Source organism: Zerene cesonia, unplaced genomic scaffold, assembly GCF_012273895.1.
Source record: "Zerene cesonia ecotype Mississippi unplaced genomic scaffold, Zerene_cesonia_1.1 Zces_u007, whole genome shotgun sequence".
NCBI classification, from domain to species: domain Eukaryota; kingdom Metazoa; phylum Arthropoda; class Insecta; order Lepidoptera; family Pieridae; genus Zerene; species Zerene cesonia.
This window is the reverse complement of record NW_024045137.1, coordinates 954,379-968,352: the sequence shown is the minus strand read 5'-3', so window position 1 is coordinate 968,352 and position 13,974 is coordinate 954,379. Positions and strand designations below refer to the sequence as shown.

At 35.8% G+C, this 13,974-nt stretch overlaps 3 protein-coding genes across 3 annotated transcripts in view; 1 reads left to right on the top strand and 2 right to left on the bottom strand.

Moving 5' to 3' along the window:
• The window catches only part of LOC119838996 (Kv channel-interacting protein 1), a 49,685-nt gene extending 45,560 nt beyond the window's left edge, over positions 1–4,125 (bottom strand). Inside the window, exon 1 of the mRNA XM_038365165.1 lies at positions 3,758–4,125. The gene's annotated coding sequence lies outside the window, so the exon portion shown is untranslated. The remainder of the gene's footprint in view (positions 1–3,757) is intronic.
• Positions 4,126–6,008: 1,883 nt separating this feature from the next.
• Positions 6,009–9,721, bottom strand: LOC119838998 (vesicle transport protein GOT1B). The gene is made up of 5 exons (XM_038365167.1): positions 9,561–9,721; positions 8,416–8,507; positions 7,464–7,642; positions 6,566–6,647; positions 6,009–6,135 (listed from the first exon to the last, which is right to left on the bottom strand). The coding sequence occupies exons 1-5, from the start codon at positions 9,583–9,585 to the stop codon at positions 6,091–6,093; spliced, it is 423 nt and encodes a 140-aa protein (XP_038221095.1). The 5' UTR covers positions 9,586–9,721; the 3' UTR covers positions 6,009–6,090.
• Positions 9,722–9,961: 240 nt separating this feature from the next.
• Positions 9,962–13,974, top strand: part of LOC119838993 (interleukin enhancer-binding factor 2 homolog) — a 6,833-nt gene continuing 2,820 nt past the window's right edge. Inside the window, exons 1-6 of the mRNA XM_038365161.1 lie at positions 9,962–10,353; positions 10,681–10,809; positions 11,528–11,659; positions 12,460–12,630; positions 13,177–13,269; positions 13,812–13,954. Of these exons, the coding sequence (XP_038221089.1) occupies positions 10,183–10,353; positions 10,681–10,809; positions 11,528–11,659; positions 12,460–12,630; positions 13,177–13,269; positions 13,812–13,954 (839 nt within the window). The 5' untranslated portion in view covers positions 9,962–10,182. The remainder of the gene's footprint in view (positions 10,354–10,680; positions 10,810–11,527; positions 11,660–12,459; positions 12,631–13,176; positions 13,270–13,811; positions 13,955–13,974) is intronic.

The window sequence follows — 13,974 nt, the reverse complement described above, 5'->3', positions numbered from 1 at the left end:
CTCTTATATCGTTCTAGCTAGGTCACCTGGTGGTTCAAATGACCCGTAATTTTTTCTATATGGGCCTGTAGTCTATACATTTTTAAACATAAGTACGGTGGTGCGTGCCACAACATCTACACTAATATTATAAAGAGGAAAACTTTGTTTGTTTTGTTGTAATGAATAGGCTCAAAAACTACTGGACCGATTTTAAAAATTCTTTCACCATTCGAAAGCTACATTATCCACGAGTAGCATAGACTATATATGTACCACGGGCGAGGCCGGGGCGAACAGCTAGTGCTATATAAAGCGAAAAGTATATGTGAAATTCAGTTCTTGTTCGACTTGTAATAAAGAACAATAGCATCATAAATTTTTAGTCTATCCCTGCTCACCATCAACAATTTAAATGAACCGTCTTAAGACTACGTCATCTTTTCTAGGCAACCATACACGATAAATATTTAAACAAACAACAACAGTAACGAAAAAGGCGGTCAGATAAACAGGAGTATTTAAAGTTAGGGATAAAGAATTGTTAAGTGATACACTTGGTAAAGTTTAAGATCCTCTGCTTTAGAACTGGAAGTTCAATTTAAAATTCCTTTTAAAAATATTCAAGAGTCAAAGATTACTTCAGTATAGGAACGGATGAAACTTTATCTAAGAGTCCTGGGAAGCAACCAGATGCAAAAATTGAAAATGGCGCAAAAGCTACATATCCTGTGCTTAGGATGGGACCATTTGGAATTGAGTCACTCGAAGTTGTAATCGTCACTTACGTGTCACGTGTTACCCGACAGCGTTGCTCTGGCTAGCGCCATATTATACCGCTCCATTCCGTAACGTCCTATTAGATGTCTCAAAACAGAATTTAAATCTTGTATTATATTTTCTACTAGCTGTACCCGAGTAAAAAGTAACCTATGTGCTAATCCAGACAATATCTATCTATCTCTGTACCAAGTTTCATACGATACGCTGTTTTTGCGTGAAAAAGTAACAAGTATCCATCATCATCATCATCATCATCATCATCAGCCCATATATGTTCCCACTGCTGGGACACAGGCCTCCTATGAGGGTTCAGGCCATAATCCACCACGCTGGCCAAGTGCGGGTTGGCAGATGTCACATGTCGTCGAACTTTTGATTCTTGGACATGCCGGTTTCCTCACGATGTTTTCCTTCACCGTTTAAGCAGTGGTGATGTTATCCACATGCGCAGATAAATTGAAAAATCAATTTATTTCCTGCACGCTCGCCCGGTCTCGAACCCCGACTTATTGAAGTCCGAGGTTCTCACTACTGAGCCACCACTACTTAACAATCATCCATACAATCAAAATTACAAACTTTCGCGTTGATTAGAAGGATATAGCCTTTCCGTTGTTTGTCACAAATTGATTTTATAGTGGATATTTCATGTACCACGGACAAAGCGGTTCGAATCGACATTCTTGACTCATGCTTTCTGATTTTATAGTCCTCCACATGATATATCATATCTGGTGATCTTCTAGTGTAGAGTCAAAATGTTCATCTCGGGAAAAGCGTTCAAAATATAGTAATTTCTTGTGTTGTTGGAATTAAAGACTTTATAACCCTTGGCATGCCTGGTGGGCATAAGTTACACTGTATGCCTGGTGGGTCTCTCAGACCCCGATTTCAAAATAACATTTTTTTCTATAAATTTTATTACGTGAGGTGATTTCATGATTCAAGACGCGTGCTTAAAGGGCAAAAAAGAGATAGTAAAAAAATCACATTAGAAATTAATGTAATGAATAAATCGCATTTAAAATCCGTTAAAAATCTTTAATTCCTAAGCGTTTAGAATGTTCTGCATAATATGTAGGCATGTGAAATGGGGCGGGACATGCGGCAGATTACGAAAGTGATCCATGATTTTTTGTAATTATGTAATGTATTTAATAGTAATTGTGTCATATATATTATTTATAAATTTAATTGAGATGTTATATGATGTAAAAATTGATAATTAATGTTATTGGTGTAAAACAGTTTTAATTATTATAAATAAATAAATAAATAAATGATCGCAGATCCCGTCTAAAGCAGCACGACTGTCTGTCGGTGGAATTTTAATCAGTAAACATTTGACATAACAAAGTGAAGTCCCGTGCCCTCTACTGGGGTATGGGGCAGATGATGTATATCTGTTTCACAGATCGATTTTCTTTGACAAAGTAGGTGATCAGCTATCTGTGTCCTGACAGACCGGACTTTTTTTTTTTGTTCGTCCCCATTTGACATAAACCATGGTATTTTCCTTGAGTGAAGTGGGTATCTTATGCAAGATTTCCCCACTTAAAAAAGATATGTGATACTTGTGTTGTTTTCCAGAATAAAACAAAAAACGTAACAGAGTATTATTAAATAATAGTTTTAATATGATATTGTATTATGCAATATTGAGTTTGTAAGACAATATTCCTTATTTTTATTTTGATTAATTATATTTTATCTCCTTCCTTATGGATCTCTTGATTTTGCCCACAAAAAACATCATATCTATACTAATATTATAAAGCTGAAGAGTTTGTTTGTTTGTTTGAGCGCACTAATCTCAGGAACTACTGGTCTGATTTGAAAAATTCTTTTAGTGTTAGGTAGGCCATTTATTGAGGCTATAGGCTATACATGTACCACAGGCGAAGCTGGGGCGGAAAGCTAGTAATTGTATATTATTGATTAGAAATCAATCAATTAGTTTTGTCTTTAATAGACCTTCCCACTTACCCCCTCCGGTTCCGCCCGGATAGTCCTATTGTGTATAATAATTGTATCGTATAATGTGTGATTTAATTTATTTACAAGTAATCCACAGATTATATATAAATAACATCTTATGTCTCTACTTCCTAGAATATAACACTAGCTTTCTACACGCGGTTTCGACCGCGTATTCAATGGAAAATACCGTCTGGGGTTTTCCCAACATAGTTTCGGTTTTTATGGTATTTGTGGGTTAAAAGCTATTCTATGTCCTTTTTCGTGTTACAATCTAACCTTCTACCAAATTTTATCCAATTTGGTACAGTGGTTTAGGCATAAATAAGAGACAGAATGGGTTACTTTCGCATTTATAACGAGAGATAAAATATAAGATATGAGTAGGTATATGTTTAATTAATGGCAATTCTATGATCAACAATTTATTCTTCAAGATACTATTGACAATTGGTTCAAAAACTCTTTTAAATCGAATAAATGGCACGTTTGTTTTCCTTTCAACAACAAATTGAGAGGAAATCGTATGCGAATGTGGAAGCATCTATTGAAATTCAGTATACGACTTCTAAACAAACATTTGAGTAGTTACCTAACATCAAATACTTGGTTATTGCTTCAACACTATAACAGTCTTTACTTTTCAGATATTCCCATATAATACCTATTTAATTGATTAATTTAAATAAACCGATTAGCGTATTTACAGTTAATAAACCTACATTGACAAAAAAAAACACATAATTACATAAATAAAGGCGTTATTTAAAACAATTAGGGTATAATTATTTTAATTTAGTAAAATACAGCACACACAGAAATATAAACAAAGCAAAATGAAATATAAATTATTTTCAACGATAAAACAAATAAAACATTAAAGCAACAAAAAGCAAATCATAACACAAGCAAGCACTCATGTATTAAGATTTTTAATAATTAATTATTCATTATGTATTATATCAAACAATTACACACAGAAAAAACATATAACTACACAAAAATATCGTATACTCACAACAATACAGCTAGAAGTATATTCCCAAATCACACAACACCCCAGTTTACGTTAAACGCGAATAAAAATTAAAAATTCACTCATCTCGCAGGATTTGAATTACATATTAATTATTGTGCGACATTATGAATCTATCGTAGCCCTTCCCACTCCAATCTGTTACACAGGATAGTCCGTAATTTGCAATGATTAAGCGCTATCGATTGCATTTATAACGCTAAAAGGAATTAATTGGGCATTTTTTATTCATGGCGTAACAGTAAGTAGCGTAAGTGGTTATTACGATATTGTTTTTCAATCCGCCGTCGACGCTATCGATCGAAACGACGACAACCTCGCGCCCTTTTACGTTCGCCCGGGGACGGGCGGTAACTGAGCTACGTTTGACAGGACGTGTGCTGCCATCTAAAATATCGACGCGCAGCTGTCAACGGTTCTGTTTTTCTTTATTTCTTTTTAGGCCATGGACACATAGGATACGTTTTTATCTTTTTTTTTTGTAGTGCGTGTTGATAGTAAGAAAATAATGCATAATAATGCAAAGAAATAAAAGACATGCAGCTATTTTGTATTTTGATTTAATAAGTAATTTTTCTCCATTGCCGGTACCGCTTTATGATGGTCCATCCTAAAAACATAGTTTCTTATTAATAATGCTACGTTAGTACGAAAGTAGGTACGTATGAGGGATAATTTCATTTCATATAACTATACTCGAACTAGCATTCCGCTCGCGGCTTTGTCCGCGTGAATTTGCGCAAAAAACGTACCCCGTCACTCTCTATCATCCTCACAATCCCCAGACGCAATCATATCATAAAGTCGCTACGTTGTGACGCAAAAAAAAAAAATTATATACAATAATACAACCTAGTGGAAAATATACAGTAATAAATAAAATCATCATACACAAAGAAACACAAAATAATGAAGCAATCTTTAAGTTTTGAACACAAATGCGACATCTTTTGTTGAAAAGATTCATATAACAAGTACACCTTGCTTTGCCCGGATAAACTTCTATCAATATAATCATCATCAATTGAAGTCTATTTACGCGGTTGTACGTCATTTTTACAGGGGGGAAATCTTGCATAGTCCCCGGGGAAAAAGCCGTGGTTTATGTCGGATTCCTGCCAACTAAAACCCCATAAGGGGTGCTTGTTAGAATTCGACGATTTCGTGTCTGGTTTTACTGTATTTGGCAATACATACAGCACGTCGTAGTCGATAGCGTGTCAGTCAGAATACGATTTTCGTTACGTTCTTGTCAGTCATGACAATGTCTAGGGGCCACTGAAAACCAGCGCTGTATGAGCATCACTGCAGCAGGATTGAGCTGAGTTGGCTTCCCTTTTTCAGGGACGCTCTAACCGTACAATTTTTTTTATATTTCATATCTTCTTATTCGTTGAATTGCTCTTTTTTTGGTTCTGTTTGCTCATTTATGCAATTTGTCCTTTCAATAACTGTATTTCCTTTCTTTCTGCGATTGTCACAATGCGTCGAGGTTGTCATTAGAGCCATAACATGAAGTTTCGACCTTTTATGCCATGACAATAACCAAAACTCATGGGCTATGTTTTCGCTCTATAAACATTTTCGGTCTTTAATCGTAACATATTTGATATCCTCGAAGGAAAGTGGAATTTCTCACATGAAATGAACATAAAAGGGAGGACTTCTACCAGTTTACTCGACTAGCCTGCCTGTAAAGCTCTAATTAAATAAGGTTGGAAAGTTGTATATATATACTTCTGTAGCTAGAAAATTTCGCTTGCGTGATTCAGAAATGTATCGCTATAATAATATTTTTTGCGTATATTCGCTAGGCCTATGTAGGTTAACAATTTTCGTCCAAAAACGTCCAAACGTCCCAAAAACGAAGGCGGATCTCAATTCGACTGTATTTTGTGGCTTTAACTTGAATAAATCGATTTGTTTTCCACCAATTGACGTGATTCTTTTTGTTTGAAAGGAAATAGTCATTTGGTCCTATTTTGCAATGTATCGGTACCTCCCCCACACCCCCAGGGATGTCGGCTACCTTTTTTTATAGATAAGAATTAATTATAACCCCGACTATAATTATAAACCCTTATGGTTTTCGGTTAGAATGTGTTTGGTGGGACAGCTAGATGTGACATAAAATAAAAATACATAACAAAAGTATATAAAATACGCAAGTAGAAAAGGACACATAACAAAATATACAAGACCTTAGGTTTTATTTTCAAATTAAAAAAACTTGTACACAATTAAAAATATATTTAACACGCATCCACTTTCACAGATAAAATATACACTAATAGTCTTTTGGTATGGCAACATTATCATACCATATTTCGGCCAGTGTCACCAGCTATCCTGTCAACGATCTGAAAAAAAAAAACATACTGTGTTACTGGCAAACTTCAACAGCAAGTAAAAACAATGTTTTTAAAAATTATAATTTATTGTGGAATGTTAATAATAACTTTATATTAAAATTCTCTTTTTATATGATGAATAATTATGACATTAATTGAAATACTAGTTTAATCTCAACTATAATTATTGCTGTTTTATGATAAAATGTTTTAAATAATAGCAATTCTAATAAATTTAAAAAAAATGCTAGTTTCAGCAAAAAAATCTTATGTAAAAATCATTCACATATAGATTTTCGTCCCCAACTTTCTCAAACGTACATTGCATCAAAAGCGCTTTCAAACATACTTCCTCATCCGGAATATTAGAACAGATTAAGTTTTTAGCTTTTTTTAATAAATCTTCCATATGATACATACAAATAAAAAAATACATTACCCCTCTTATTATAGGTAGGTTAAGAAGAGACCCTAATACTGGCACCATTCTCAGGAAATTAATGGCCGCTGGCAAGAAACCCCTGAAACAAAAAAACATCAACATCCACCTCATTTCCTCTTTTAAAATATTAGCTTAGACCATTATTGCATATGATTAACTAGCTTTTGCCCACGGCTTCGCACGCGTTGAATTCTGAGTAGTTTAATAGATTTAATTTTTAGTTCTATAGCATTGAAATGCTTTATAAATCTTCTAGTTAATAGATGTTATTACTAACATATAAACCTGCCTCATCAATCACTCTCTCCATTAAAAAAAACCATCAAAATCAGTAGCCTAGTTTTAAAGATTTAAGCACACATAGGGACAGAGAAAGCGCAACTTTGTTTTATACTATGTAGTGATGATTATACACTCTATATAAATTTTGAAACATTTAACTGTGTTTCAATAAAGAACAAGCGATCCGTACCGTCTCCGCGTCTCAAACATATATATTATTCCAACAGTTATATAGTAATATTAGTTAGTATCAAAAATGTTTTCATACAAAAACCGTTGGTTCAATTTAAATAACTTATTAAAAACCTGCAACTGACATATGCTCTTAAGGCATGTGAATAAATAATAATAAATAAATGTGTTTTTGGTTAAAAGGTACCCTTAAAAATCTTAAAATTTAAAACGACTTCTCTCTAAATCGGTGGTAAGTGGTAGAACTATGTTTTGACGATTTAAAAATGCTTCTAGAGAGAAAGAAGACACGTTTATTATGGTAATATACACACACATAAACAAAAGAAAGAAAGCAATAGAGGTCACCAAATAAGAAGATGACTTTTTCATCTGCATAAATAAACAAATGTCATATTATGAACAACACACAGTTACTTACCTGAATAATAATAGAAACCCATAGATCTCAGCTATCATACCAAACATGGGCCAACCGAGGAGCACAACAATAATCCCCCCAAAAAAAGCGACCGATGCTTTTATTTTGTGCCTTTGAAAGAAAAAGAAGAAGGTCCTTTGCAGCCCGATCACACATGCCAGTCCACTTATGAATAGAATCTGAAAACAATCTATACATAAACTACGCCCTGGCTCCGTCCGGATAATCATTTGCCTTCATGGAATAATAAAAAGTATCCTCTCTATTCAGTCGGATTAAACTGCACATAGTGTGCAGATTTGATTAAAATCGGTTGAGTAGTTTAACAGCCTATCACGGTTAAATATAGATGATAGGTTCCTTTTTCCTTGTTTTCCGACACATACAATATTGGAGTCATCAAGCTTATAGTGTACAAGAACCTTCTAGAGAAGCTCGCTCCATCTTAAGCTACATCTTAACTTATCGTCAAGTGTAGTGTGAATGGGTGATGTCCCCAAGCACTTCCCAGCTGATCAATAGCTGGTTTAGTGTGAGAATTGAGCACGCTTCGCCATGAATTCTTCCAGCTCACACCTTCACAGGAACTTGGCGTGAAAAACAATAATGGTACACCCAAGCTACAGCCGTGGTATATATATGTATAGCCTACAGCACTCAGAAATTGTATACATATTCAAGGGTAAAGAATTAAAGCTATATGATAACAGATGCTCGTCCCAGCTCCGTCCGTATATCAAGATTCCCATTTTATCCCGAGGGAGCATTTAATCGGGATAAAAAGTATCCTATCACCCAAGTCATACCTTATCTGTACACTTAATTTCAACAAAATTCATTCCATACTTTCAAAGTGATTGACGGACAAACATCCAAACAAACAAACTTTCACATTTATAATACTAGTGTGATACATCAAAGAAATATGTCGAAAAAATAATGATATACTCACATTACCAATGGCCAGTAGGCCTTTATCAAACAATAATAATACACCGAGGAAAAGGAACGTCATTCCGAATCCAGCGAGCCCAACACCGATCTCTGAAATGGAGAATAATATTAATTCAACACTACAGAACGAATACCATTATGAAGAAACAAACATGTGGAGGAACTAAACATCGGCATAACATGTCACATCTATACATTTTATTTTTATGGCAGAGCAAGCAAAGGAGCAGGTGGGCCACCTGATGTTAAGTGGTCACCTCTGCCCATAAACACTTGCAACACTAGAGGTGTTGCAAGTGCTTTGCCGGCCTTTCAGGGACATATAAGCTCTTTTCTTGAAGGCCCCAATGTCATAATTGTTCGGGAACACCTTAACTGGTAAATCATTCCCAAGCTTCACCATATGTGGAAAGAAGTTGCGGGTGAAATGTATGGTGGTGGACCGCCAACCATCCAGATGGTGCGGATGGAATTGGTTAACATTAGGCCTTTAAATACCTCCTCTTTTTGCTATTCTGTTGGCAATAATCTCTTTGCATGTCAGTTTAGAAACATGATAACATATAATGATTAAGCATTCAAAGGCTTTGAATATCTAATAAGGCAAAGATGTCAAATATCATTTTGTTGTTATTAACCAATTCCTAATAAAGATGCAATATTAAGTGTGTATAACCAGGTGTGTTTTAATATTCAAGTTTATTTTAATGTCATACATTTAGTCTTTTCTTTTGTATTGCACAATATTTGATTTTCTACGACTTGTGTTCTATTAAATTTAAAAACAAGTTTTATATGTTTATTTAATAAAAATATTAATCTTTGTCTTAGTGCAACTGCCAAACAATACTGTTCAAAATCAGTTAATGGACACAGGATTATGTAAATGATAATAATTATGTTTAGTTTTCGTTACTCATTTAATAAATAGAAGCAGTGCATAATAGTAAAATCTAATAAATGCAAATTTTAGAAATAAATAAGGACAAAGTCCGTAAAGTATAGAGAATAGCAATTAGGTTTTAAATTACATGTCAAAGAGACGTTATAACACTTAATCATTGATAAATTACCGATTAAAACGTAAAAATTGTGTAAATGTAGCAAGATATCGTAGCATTGTAAAAACATTAGTATACTCACTCTGGGTGTCGGATATCTCAATCATTTTGGTTAGCTTATTATGCTGGCTGTTATATTATATGCATTTACTATTTATTTCTCTTAAAATATTTGTAAATACGAGGTAAAACAAACTTCTAACCTGATACTCCACGTCATTTTGTTATCGAATTTTTAAATGTCAAAAATGAAATGTCAAACAAGCTGTAATCGGATAATGAAAGAAGCTGAAAATCAAAAGCATTGAAATTATGTTTCAAATAAATTGACATCAATGGTCTTCAAAACAAATCCATCGAAATCACAAGCTTATCTTTTCTACAGATTTTAAAGTTTATCTTATAAAGTTAATGCCGCTTTGCTAAATATATAATTTATCTTCAGAAAATGAAAAGTACTTGACATTTTATTATTAATCTGTGCATAACCTTAAATGTAAATGTTTTGGATGGCGTCGGTTTGTTCGCGAATTTATGTTTAACATTTCGTATATTTGTAATTTTATACACGCATCCATAAAAAAACAAAAATTTATTACTGTAGGAATTAAAATATATTCTAGAACTGTCTAACATCGTGAAAAATAATATTTCGAATTTAGTGAAAGTGGTTTTAACAAAATTATCCGATAAAGTTTTATGAAATGGTAAGAGGATCTGGCAGAGGCCGCGGAATGCCTGGTAGGGGTGGAATGGGGCGTCCGCCCTTCAGCAGACCGAGGGTTATGATGCTCCGGCCTCCATTTGACCTGATTCTTGCAGAACCGGCATTTCCACGATGCAAACCCGCTCCTGACGACACTGCTTTGACGCAGGTATAATTTATCTCATATTATTGTGTTTGTTTTATTATTATAAACAGAATATGCATTGACCGCTCTGGTATAGACAGGATTACATGACAACTTTGATCCATTGAATATATACCAATTAATATATTGTTTCCATTTGTTTTTATCATTTTGTTAGTTGAAGTACTATTTGATAACACAAATTTTATAATGAGAAAACTTTTGTATATTTGTAATGTTTTCACACAAAAAACACTGGATCGAATTCACAAAATCTTTGTTCAGGCTATACATACCACAGGCAAAGCAGGAGCGAAAAGCTAGTCAATGATAATTATACAATAATTTCAGGCATTATTGAAGAGGCATGCGGAGCTCTGCCCCACGCCAGCCGAGCAGGCAGCTGTACTCAGCCTTGTGACCAAGTTGCAGACAGTATTGGACAATATAGTGGTCGCGCCTGGGGACTTTGCTGCTTGTGTAAGTATTTTACAACCAGGTTTATGCTGCTACACATTTCTGAATTGCGCATATGTGTAATATAAGCATGCGCATTTTGCTCACTACAGAGGCATCAAACGTCATCCAATTGGGGCCAACAGGCCGGCTAATTGAGTAGACTGGTCAAAGCTTTTTCGATTGAGGAATTTCACCTTCCTACCTCCACATTTGTGCATTTCATTTTATATATGTGAACTCTATGTATTTGAAGTGAGAATTTTTTTAAGATAGAAAAAGATTGATGTTGAGGTATTTGAACATGCTTTATTATTGCCTAAATGTAGTATTGCCTTTATAAAGCATTTCAATGAGATATGTCTAATAATTACATATATGTAGTGAGTGGAATAGGTAATTGGTGTAACATATAAAAACCTAATTACTTGAATTTTTTTTTAAATCCATTTCATTACTATAAAAACTGAGAAGCTTGTTTCTGTATAAATATAAAATTTTATTAGAACTGAAAAACTTCTTGAAGTATTATAATACAGTCAAAACTGTTTACAACAACATCATTTATAACAACATATCGTTTAAAATGACCAAAATCTATGGTCCCAGCTGAATTATCAACATAACAACATCATCGGCTGTTACGACAATCGGTTTTTGTACGACTAAATATGAGAAGTCCCTTTGATGTCATTATAACAGATTTTGAATGTATTTATTTGCTATGTCTGTTTTTTTTAAGCAATTGGAAGAGGTGAGACAAGTTGGTTCATACAAGAAAGGCACGATGATGGCGGGCAAGAATGTAGCCGATATAGTAGTCATCATGAAGACGCTACCCACCAAAGAGGCTGTTGAAGGACTGTCGAATAAGGTATTGTCATGTTAAATACTATTAATATAGTAAATGCGAAACTTTGTGAGGATGGATGTATGTGTATGTGTATATGGTACGCTTTCACGCAAAAACTAATGAACCAATTGCAATTAAATTTGGTACATAGATAGCTGGAAAGTTGGAATAATAAATTGGTTTAAAAAAGCCTTGGTCAGATTAGCACTCTGATGCTCTAAAAACACATTCTATCTAATAAAGCCATAAGAATTGATGAAAAGAGAAAAACTTTATTTCATAGCATGTCATCGTTTTAGCTCTCACTCTGAATTGAGCTTCGTCATATGGAATGCTCCGTTCGACGGTATGTCACGGCGCGTTAAAACACAGAAATGGATGCATACTATATGACAAATTCACAAACCCTTGCCGTTTTCTGAGGTTCCATCCCTTCACCTCACCCTTCCAAGTCCATTCCTTCTTTCCAGCCAATCCTTATCTTATTCCCCTTAAACACTACCCCTTAAGCACTACCTCTGCGAATGTCCACGGGCGGTGGCGATCACTTACCATCACGCGACTCGCCAGCTCCATTGATCCTCGATGATGGCGTATCAAAGAAAAAAAAGAAAACTTACAAACTTACTTAAAACGGTGAAGGAAAACATCGTGAGGAAACCGGCATGTCCGAGAATCAAAAAGTTCGACGACATGTGACATCTGCCACCCGCACTTGGCCAGCGTGGTGGATTATGGCCTGAACCCTCATAGGAGGCCTGTGTCCCAGCAGTGGGAACATATATGGGCTGATGATGATGATAATGACCCTCAACCCGCAGGTGAGCGAGGAGCTGAACAAGCTGATGCGCGCGGAGGGGCTCGGCAACGCGGGCAGCGCGTGCCATGAGCGCGGCTTCACCGTGAGCACGGGCGGCGGCGCGCAGGCCAGCAGCGCCGTGCGCGTGCTCGTCACCACGCTGCACCAGAACCTCAGGAAGCTGGAGCCGGAGGTGAGCTGCTGGAGGGTTTCTCCTTTTTTTTTTTGTTTTGATGAGTGAAAAAGTGTGGAAAAGGAGAGGTGCTGTATCAGGTACCGTGGAAGCTGGTGCTGGTGAACCTTTTGTTAAATTTGGTGGATTTTTTCTTTTTAGTTGTCATAGTGAGGATGGTAGAGTTTCAAAGTAGTTTTTTTATCACAGTCGGTAACAGAGCTGCTCTAGATGCGGAGGTAGCTGGAGGCGGAGGTTTTCTTCTCAATTTTGAATCTTTTTTTATTTGTCATAACCGCAGTAGTAGCTGAGGAAAGTCGAATGGGATGGTTGTTTCTCATTTTTTTTGACACCTGCACCTGAGGTAGTTGGAGCTGGCTTCTTTTTAAAAAGATTTTTAATATTCAGAAACTACATGATTTTATTGTAAGATTGATGTTTTAATGGCTTTTTTTATTTTCTAATATGGGCTGGTTTTCCAACTTATGGCCGCAGAGACAGGCCAGCATCTGTCGTATCATCTCACAATAATATCTATTAATTGATTAATGTTATTTCGTTCCGCAGGTGCATTTGGACTACAAGGTGATCAGCAGTCACTTGGCGGCCATCAGACACAGCCGGTGGTTTGAGGAGAACGCCCACCACTCGTCGATTAAGGTATGCGGGGTGGACCTTATCGACCGGGCGTATGTGGTAGACGAAATCTTCCCTTACATAGTATAAAACAAAGCCGCTTTCCGTCTTCCCGTGTGTCTTTATGCTTATATCTTTAAAATTAGACAACAGATTTGGCAGTTTTTTTAATTAGATAGAGCGATTCAAGGGGAAGAAGTAGAAGAGGAGAAAGAAGGATGGTTTTATTTCAAATGTAACGCGTGTGAAGCCATGCTCAAAAACTAGTAATAATATTATCAACGCACACTTCAAACTAATGAACCAATTGGGGTTGAAATTTAGCATCCATGAGATATATAGATTCATCATAGTAAGCATCCGCCAAGTAAGGATTTTGAAAAATTGTACTGAACAACGCATTCGCAGAGGCACTACATCTGCTCTGTTCATGGGCGGTGGTGATCGCTTACCATTCGGCAAATCATCAGCTCAGTTGCCCGCTATAACATAAAAAAAATGTATGTGTTTTACAGATATCACATAAAAAGAAATCATATATAGAATCTTTTCCCCCCTCTCTCCAGGTACTGATCCGCCTACTGCGCGACATGTGCGCCCGTCACTCGGGCCTCGAACCGCTGACCCCCTGGATGATAGACCTGCTCGCGCACCACTGCATCATGAGCAACCCCCAGCGGCAGGTGCTGCCGATCAATGTCGCTTTCAGGTGAGTACTTGGTGGGTGTG